The sequence below is a fragment of the Lissotriton vulgaris genome, chromosome 4_1 (genome assembly GCF_964263255.1).
Source record: "Lissotriton vulgaris chromosome 4_1, aLisVul1.2, whole genome shotgun sequence".
NCBI lineage: Eukaryota > Metazoa > Chordata > Amphibia > Caudata > Salamandridae > Lissotriton > Lissotriton vulgaris.
The window spans coordinates 372536393-372546042 of NC_141691.1; the positions used below are offsets into that span (position 1 = coordinate 372536393).

Below are 9650 nucleotides of genomic sequence, written 5' to 3' on the forward strand. Positions count from 1 at the left end.
AAATGTATAGAAGTGTTTATTACAAGCAGTTATGTAGGTTACGCATTACATTGCCATCCATTACTAAAGAAATATATGAAGAAAAATCATGGTTGTACACGTAGTAGGCACAGTTATTCAAAACGTCTGTAGAAACATTAAGGATTAATCCAAATATGGGCTGTGGACATGTGTCTTTTTCGCCGTACAGACGGCGCAGGTGGGTTGCTCCAAGAGGGGGATAGTAGTGGGACGTCAGAGGCGGCAGACGATGGCGGGAGGGGCGTCTTTAAAGTTTCAAGCATACGCCGGTGATCGTTATTACCCACGAGTGTGGAAGCGATGTTGATTTCAGCGGCCGCTTGTAGAAACTTTGGGGTGAGTGAGACCTTTGGCCAGATCGTACATGTGTGAACCAACAAACGGCTGTCCCCTGTAGAGAAATTCACCTAGTTCATTCCACGCTCTTAGGTATTTAGAAGCGGCTAGTTTACTCATCAACATTTGTGCGGCCCCCCTATGCCTCTGACTTATATTTTTTAGGAGGTAGTCAACAAAAATATCCGAGGGAGGGGCCTGGGCAGGCTGCGGCTGTTGGGGCTTTATGAGCTGGGGACTGGCTGTTACCAACATTTTCAGGAGGTCCACATTGCGACGTAGGCGGCCAGACATGGTCAACACCTGGTTATAAGGCCTGGCTACAAATGTCTCTAAAGGTCTTCAGCGCTGCTTTTTTTAGGCTCGGGGCTTAGTCTTTGGGGTGTAAGTGACTGGGAGATCAAGGGGAAAAATATAAACCCTTAGTCTGTAATCTTCTACCGAATTACTTTTTAAGTCGACCAACAGGTAGCTGTGGGGTTTTGCTGTAGCGTTGTTAAAGGCCTCCATGAAGAAGTGTGTGTTTACAGGGTACATCTGTTAGCTATGACGGTTATTTGCTGTTTGTCACGGGGGGTTTTAAATAAAACAAGGTATGAGGCATTGAGTGCTATAGAGCGACTGTTCTTACCCTTGTAATACAAGTTCTGCACAATGTAGCATATGCTTAGATTGCGGTGATGTAAATATTGAGTAAAAGCTCTCTCTAGCTCAGGATGGTCACCACCTTCACGCATAAGGTCATCGACAATTACCATGTTTACATGGGTCAGGGGTAGCAGCTCATCATCGTTTAGATTCTCAGGTATACCTTCCATAAATCTGATATGGGAGTAGCTGCAGGACAGGTCGGTATAAAGATCTTGCCAGCACGAATAAAGCCACACAATGTTATTAGGTGTTTGGGATAAAGCACCTGCAGCATTTTCTAAGAGCTTTTTTATAAAGTAGCTTTTACCGCAGTTTTAGGGCACTGCTAACACACAGGAGAACGGGTCCTGTAAACGGGTGTCCATTGTGCTGGTGGTGTCCTCTCTAATGCTCCTAATATCCGTACGGCAGTGTTTTATAGCCAGTAGTCAGGACCCTTTTGTCAAAAACAATGGGTAAGGTTTTATGTAGGGGCTGGGTTGTACTTTCCCACTTCTTTTTGGATATCACTATGCAGGGCTGGTTAACAACTATGGTTTTATCATTTTCATGATCGGCCACTGCAGAGTATTCATGCACCAGATCCTTCAGACTGTCAAAATACATTTTTAGGGTATTGCTAGCGTTAAATGTTATACCTTTGACCTTCATACACAATTTGTTGGTGTTCGTTTTGTACGAGTATGTCTCAGGCTGAGGTATATTCTATTATGTGCTCATCCTTATCGAGTTCGCTGGTCAAATTACCTAGATAATCCCCAAGAGGAGGATCTTCATCCCCCGGTTTACTCAGGAAAATCACAGAGTCAGTATCATGATACAGACAGCTGTCCTGGAGTTTATCCATAACACCGTAAAGCTCTAGACGGTGCAGTCGTGAGGCATGCTGAAGAGGTTTATGTTGTTACACGTTGTGGGATACTCTTTTGTGTAATTCCAGCACACAGCAGCGGTCTCATCATCGATAAACTCGCAGCTGGACACCTCGTAACAAGGGGCAAAAAGGTACTTAAACAGTTCGTCAGGATCTGTTATTAAGGTCGTATTTGACATGTTTGTATGCTGTGTGAATTTTCCCATAAGGAGTTGAGACAGAGTTTGGCTAACTGGCGGTGGGCAGGGTTGACCTCTATCAATTGGGGCCGTAAACGTATACCCTCGTGCGTGTGGTAATCATTGATGTATTTCTGCTTTGCATCTGGACCAGTACACCAATCGGGATATCTGGAGGCCTCCTGTTTGTCTCTGAGAAACAAATTAATGTCGCGTGAAAAGAGACGTGTCATTGTCCTCTTAAAATGCCACACCTTGTGTACTATGCCGAGTCTGTAGCCTTTGTCTAAGGCAGCTTAGACCTCGATGGTGCACCAGGTCCCTGTAAGCATCCTTTGTTCTTCGGTGTGACTGCAACCACCGACCTCTTTAAATACAGCGCATGTTCGACAGAGGGGGAACATCAGCTTACCATCGACTCTGTATGGTAACACTGGAAAGTAAAGTTGCCTTGGAGGATAGATTTCACATTTGACTAGCCCAAAGTATTCGGAAAGGGGCTTAAAGTCTCTATATATGATGGTAGGGTGTTATAAGGGGTACACCTTTATTTTGTTACAAACGGGTACAGACTGGTGAAATCATAATAGTGTATTTTCTCACCCACACCAGCGGCCCTGTACAGCTGTATGGCATTTGTATGCCCCCCAAATAAGGCATTGTGGGGTTCCAGAGGTTGTGGTAAATCATGACTCTGAAGGAAAGAACGGAGCTCGGTGTTGGTTGCTACCATATCTAACCAGTCATGTTCCCATAGGACCCGCAGAGCAAAGCCACATTTTTCAACATACTGGGCCCTTATCAGAGTACGTCTGTGTAAGTGTCCAAATGTGGCCCCCATCAGTCTGTTAAACTTGTGGGGTTTGTAACACTGAAGACAGCCATGGTAAAAACAGCTGTTGTATTCAAAGGTCATTGGCACTCCCTTAATTAAAGCGTACCCATCCAGGTAATAGGGACCCAGGCGGTATTCACCACCCTGTAAGGCATGCCGAATATCTATGTTTTCCTTCTCAGAGACGTACATGAGCCATTTGGATAGAAGGCGTTGAATAACGTTTCTGTCTACCGTTATAGAGGTCTGGCAGCACTAGAGCGATACTTTCTGGTCTTAAAAACATGTGTTTGTAGATGGACATACACATGGAAGCCAAGGTGATATTTTGAAAAGGGTCTATGTATTCAAAGGACTTTGTCATTTGAGCCATCTTAGGTTTCAAGACCCTGACTTTCTTAGTCATAGATACCACAACATCTCTGAAGAGGTTGCAGGCCTGTCACAGGATCATTACATTGGCCTTGCAAGTTGCAATAGGCTTTCAACTAGGTTGGAAAATGAAACTCCTTTTCACGGTTTTCAGAGTACCACTGTAGAAAGCTCTCTTTCTCAGCGGGTATCATATAAATCAACCCCGTAGCTGTCCGGAGGCGGCAGGGGCCCCACATAATCCTGGTTCGCCCAGGTGTTAAAAAAGTGTGGAAAATAACCTTTACACCCGGGGAAACCAAAAGCTTTTGGCAGCTTGCTCAATTTCATGGGTAGGAAATTCAGGGTGTCTATGAATCTTATTTGTAACTGCCACTCCATTAACAACATCAGCTTGGGACCTCGAGTGATGAGTTCTACTTGCACCTTTTCACGAATCATATTCTGTAAAATAAAGAATGAGTCGTATGCTTTTGAGTTGTGGGCCAGCATGGTATACCCTTTTAATTTGGACTGAATTAATGTATTAAGGTAATCACCAACGCACATTCGCCCCTCAAACTCCCAGCAGTCATCGAAAGTTAGATGGTGTGCGTAAATATGGTTAGGTTGGTGTACACCCTCCTCTCTTGTGTGCACTCTATATCGAAAACGATGTAATCTTTGGTTTTGGGCTGATGTCTGCCTTTAACCATGTAACAATGGTGTACAAATCCCGCCCTACATGGAATCTGACATCTTGGACATTTCATGCCTTTGCATTTGTGATCTATCAACACATACCGGCCGCACTCTTGACAGTCCATTTTAGGGCTCTATTTAACAGCTTTGCGTGTCTGTGCAAGCAGTCTTGCAAGCGACAAAACATCTTACAGGTGCAACACAGCACCTTCAGGGCATCGTCTACAACGCATCCATCCCTCCGACACATCTTGCAATGTATTTCACATTGATGATGTGCCTTAATGTTGTATATATGGTTGCAATGTGTGCACACGTACTTGACTCCCAGAAAACTTTTAAGGTTCAAGACACCGTAAAAGTGATTCTCATGGTGAAGGACATATAAGTCTTGTTTTTCACACGATCCCCGGTTGTAAAGTACTTCCAAGAACAGTTTTGATAAAGAACTTTCACCGTAACAGCGAAAAAGTTCTCAAAAAGACCTATGTCGCCAATTCCGACCATGCGGTCTGGAGGTATTTCAATAACCTCATGGGCTTCAGTCGCTCTAGACATGATGACAGAGTCGGTGGTATTGCGACCCATCAACAACCCCACAATGCTGGCCGCCAGACAGGTGTTGGCTGCTCCGTTGTTAAAGTTGAGCAGCCAACCTTGTTTCTTACCAATGATCTCACTGTATAGGATGCTCTTTAAAGGCCTGGAAACACCCCCCTCACGACCGCGTTCAATGAGGGCTATGACTCTGAAAGTGCCATAGGCGACTAGTTCAGCCTTACTCTGTAAAAGCTTTGACAGGTTTTCTAAAAATTCCACAGCATCAAACACATCAGGGGCACTTCGTTTGGTGAACAAAAGACTGTCAAGACCCTGCCCCTGGAAGCGTAGCTGGAAAAAATCATTAGGACCCACATGGTGTATCAATATTTCTACTGCTGTATCATTTTGGGGATTCTGGTTCAGGCAGGGCTCTGGGGTCCTTTTAAGATGCTGTGTAGTGCATATTTTGGCTTTCTTTAATTTACTTATTAAAAGCCGGCGTTGCTTAGCGCTATTAGCCCACTTTTGATTTTTGCGGGTCCATACTTTTCTAGGCAGCCTACCCCCACCTACCTGAACAGAATGGTTTGTGCCTGTGTGTGATGTGCTCATAGAGGCCTCTGCTACAGCCCCAGCCCCATGCCTTCTGTGTGTTCCTGGTATTGTCGTGTTGGTGCACTACCCTGAGATCCCTCCAAATGCACCTCCCGAGGTCTGTCCTCACTGAACTTGTGTAGTGACTGGTGCATTGTACCGGTGCATGTGAGCCCGACGGTGCTTGTGAAAATGTATAATCCTGCTTGAGGGCTTCCATGAGGAAGCGTAAGAAGCACAGGGACTTTGTCAGAACTGTGTGGACCTTGAGGCTGTATTAAGATTTACGCTTACTTTTATTAACACCCAGGGCTTGTTGGTTCTTTAAGGGCCTACGTCGGCATAGTCATGATGGGATACTCCATATGTCGGCCACTGTTTGGCACGTTTGTATGATCACCATTTTACATTGATCAACCATCTGCAGTATCTTTCGCAGCGCCTCCAGCCCCGATCTGTCGATGCTACCGCACACCCCTAGTTTTAAGGTGGCGGTGTTCACTTGTCGTTTTAACTTTCTGACCACCAATTGTATGTCTTTCACGTGGGCCCCTAGTACCTCTTTTGGGTTTACAGAATCGTATTGTGGTGGATTAGGAATGAATACAGTGTCCGGTTGGACACCTTTCTGCAACACCCCTGGACCCCCACTCGCCCCATCCGCAGCAACACCTTTCTGTAACTGAGGGACAGGAGGGATCATGGAAACAAGGTCCCAGTGCGACAACCCGGGGCAGCCATGAAAGGGTCCTCACTAGATACGTCCTCTAAACCCTGATTTGACCAGTCATCCCAACCCGTACTATTATCACCGCATATTGCTGATGGTGATGTGTGGTTTACAATGGATGTGGGCTGGTTGGGTCGTATGCTCCCAGAGGTGTGATAGGTGACATAAGGGTTGGGGAGTGTAAATGGCCGTCAAAACAATCGTGGTCCCTATCGGCTTAGGAATTGTCGTGGTTGTGGGTGGGTGATGTCTAACAGCTGTATACAAATCCCCATTGTGCGTGTTAGACCCTCAGAAGCAGCGCACAAGGGGCCTTCTATCAAGTTTGGCGACCATCCCTATCAACGCCTTGAGACCACCACTGCTACCATTATAAGGGGGTCCTGTGGGCTGAGCATTATCAGACTCTGAGTTGCTAGGCACAGCAGGCATGATTATAGCAGGTTTAAGGGTTTGGTCTAGGGGGAGCCCATCTACAGACACTGTTAGCTTATTTAAAACTATAGAGGGCTTCAGGGTATGTGTAGGGGATTTCGTTGTAAGGGGCTTGATTAAGGGAGCTGTCTGCACCCCATGGTTCTTCTTAAGGGGAGATTTGTTTGAGAGTGGACTCCCTTTTGAGGCATTGAGAGGGTTCAGATACGCTGCATCGCTTTTACACTGAACAGGCCTAATGTGTCTGGACTTGTAAGAATGTCTTTTCGGTTGTCCCCCTCCAGGTGTAGAATAGACATTCCTGTAGGATTGTTCAACATGTTGGAAGAGGGCTTGATCTGGCATTTCACAGCAGTGCCGGTTCTCTGCTGTATGTGCCTGTAGTATGTGCAGAGCTTGTCCTGGCGAACATGCCTACTAACACCTTTTGCTGCAGGCTCTGCATTCTGAACGGTCGTTGTTATGTCCCTTAACGGCTTTGCAGACCTCTTGACCTTACACGTATTTTCCGCAGTGTTCTTTTGAATGGCTCCTAGAATGTAAGGTAAAAAATATATATATATATATTAGAAAAAATAAAGAACATGTATAAAGATGCTTACACTACCCATAGACAACCCACCACAATAATTTCTACATGGCCCCCTTTATATAACCCCTACTACATGACGGAGGCCCCCTTCTACCGGCTAGAATAAAGCACAGAAAGTTCTTTTTTTTCGCACCCTTTTGTAAAAACACACCTTTTAGAGGTCTTTTCCAAGCTCCTTTCTTCGTCACCGGTCCATTTCCAGATGTTGAATCTTTCCTCTTTAACGGTCTTTCTTTTGATGGCTGTGCAACCTCTTGCAAAGCGGGGTCGGCCGTGCTGGTCTCTGAGGAACCTGCAAAGAAAAAAAATAATCGCATTTGTGGTATAAACAAGGCCTTGGCAGTCTCTTCTGAGGCGCCCTCCTACAGTACGGCCCTGGGGTTTTTGGGCTAACAAAGTCTAAGTCTTAGACAGTTTAAAGAACACTGGCATTTTTTTTTTTATTTATTTACCTGAAAGAACCACATTGTCCTGAATACACTGCGATACGTCTTGAGCCCCCAGGTATAGCTCTAGATCATCAGAATCTAGTTGTAGAGTGGTGTCATATTCTATAAAAGCATACATACAAGAGAATACCATTAGAAAAGCAGTGCTTCTGAGACATTGGTGTACAAAAACTACGCAGAACTATACAACTCTAAATACAGATACCTGCTTGCAGGGCTAGCATTTCTGCGTCTGTGATGGTTATTACAGGGATGTCCTGTTTAGGGTTAGATGAAAAGAAAAAAAAAAAGAGGTTTAAAACTACACATCATAAACGCTGCATTACAGTTTGTTACATACACCTTAGAAAATGCATATCATAAATTCAAAATTGAAAACAGCCTTGCCAGGACATTTAATTTTTAATAAGATCCCCTCATTCCTACACACAAGCCCAACATAGTTACACCCCTAACATTTGTGCATATCCATAATATACAAACCTCCAGTTGTTCTTTACAACCCTTTAATAAACATAGCGCCATGTTAGAATTTTACTTATAAACTGCAAGTAACAAAAGGATATCTCCTAGGAAAAAAGCAGTCACAATGTACCCCTAAATAATTTATGCGCAGCACTGTCTACACTATATACACTCTCAGGGCTGCATTTAAAAGGGATACCTGGGTAGAGAAAAAGTACGCATTTTAAGAAGGGCTGTCTGGGGGGAGCGCATAAGCATACATGTAAAAAAAGGGCTGACTAGTGTGGAGAGGAAAAACACGCGTTTTAATAAGTATGCCTGTAAGGAGCGCAGAAGCATACATTTAAAAAGCATGAAAAACACCCCTGCTACATATCCTGTGCTTCTGGGTAAATCACTTAATCTACCCATGCCGACCTAAAAGGAATGTGTGTTTGTGTATTGTAACCATTGCACATGTACAAAGAACTCCAAGACCTTCAGGTCGAGTTTGCGCTATATAAAATTACCCCCATTGAAAACAAAACAAAATACAAGCCCCAGGGACGCTGCTATATGGTCCCTGTGGCTGGAAAATACTTTTATTGTTATTTATTTATTGCCCACACTCATGCTCGGTCGTGTTAAATAAATATGCCCCCCATATGTAGAAAAAAATAAGAAAAACAACAAATCCTGAAAGCAACAGGGTCGCTGCTATACAGGCCAGTGGCTGAAAAGACAATTTCTTTATTTTTATTAATTTAATTTATTGATTCCCCCCCCCCCCCCCCCCCCCCTTGGGGCACTGACGTCATGGAGGTATCCCTGCAGAAATCCCTGCTTGGAACACATTGCCGGGTTTGCCAGGGAAGGCCCTGCCCCTCCGTGATGTAGGGGTGTCCCCCGGTGACATCACAGCGGGGCGGGCCTTTCCTTGGCAAATGTGGAGCGACGCTCCCTATGGCCATTACACCTTTTAAACATTCTTTTTTTATTTATTGGCAGCCCCCCCTTGGGGCTGTAAGGCCCACAACCGCAACAGATGAGCCCCCAGCCTAGAGCTTCCTTGTCGTGGCTGGTGCAGTAGGCCCCGCCCCTTCCGTGATGTCAGGGGGAGTCCTGATGAAATCATGGAAGGGGCGGGGCCTACCTCAGCAGCCACAAAGAGGAAGCTCCCTGCTTCCAGGCAGACATCGGGACCCACATGGATCCTTGGAAAATGCCGCCGCAACTTGCCCCCAGAGCCAGCGCACCACTGCAGCGCCATCGGTAAGAGGGCTCCGGGGGCTTAAATTTTAAAAAATGATCTTCGAGCCCGCCCCCTACATTAGACCCCCCACAGGAGCCCCAGAGCCGTGCATGGGACACAGTGGCCTCTGGGGCATAGAACACCGTGGCCTCTGGGGCACTTTTATTTCTATACAACGGGCTGCGCGCCCACCCCTGACCCCAAGCCTGTACAAACCCCGGAGCTCCGCAGGGAGCACAGCGCGCTCTGGGGGCTTCATTTTAAAAATCGGGGCCTCGAGCCCCAGCATGGCCGCACAAGCCCCCAGAGTAGGTCAACACCCTTTATGGAGGTGGGTTTTAGAACAATGTAGTGGGGGCCTTGGGTGGGAACATTTTCTGACCAATGCACAGCTTCTGTTAGATTGTCACCCTTTAACATCTGTTAATTAAACCTACTGTCTATATTGGGAAGAGCTGTGTAACCAGATGTGTTTGTGCCTTAATCTCCGGGGGAAGATAAGCTCCTTCCGAAGTTTAGGGACATGCTGAATTACTAGGGTTTTCTAATCAGGACTTTGTTTGTTAGATACACTCTTAGTATTATGACAGCTGTTAAACCTATTGTTTGCTTAGATGAGGGTTTCGTAATCAGCTGTTCTTGGGACTCCTTCTGGGAAGCAT

At 45.6% G+C, this 9650-nt stretch overlaps 1 protein-coding gene across 1 annotated transcript; it reads right to left on the reverse strand.

The window, feature by feature from the left end:
- Positions 1-6137: 6137 nt before the first annotated feature.
- On the reverse strand, positions 6138-7516 carry LOC147718766 (uncharacterized). The gene is made up of 4 exons (XM_086966775.1): positions 7498-7516; positions 7296-7394; positions 6995-7135; positions 6138-6783 (listed from the first exon to the last, which is right to left on the reverse strand). Exons 1-4 carry the CDS (start codon positions 7514-7516, stop codon positions 6452-6454), a joined length of 591 nt encoding a protein of 196 aa, XP_086822901.1. The 3' UTR covers positions 6138-6451.
- Between the last annotated feature and the right edge of the window lie 2134 nt (positions 7517-9650).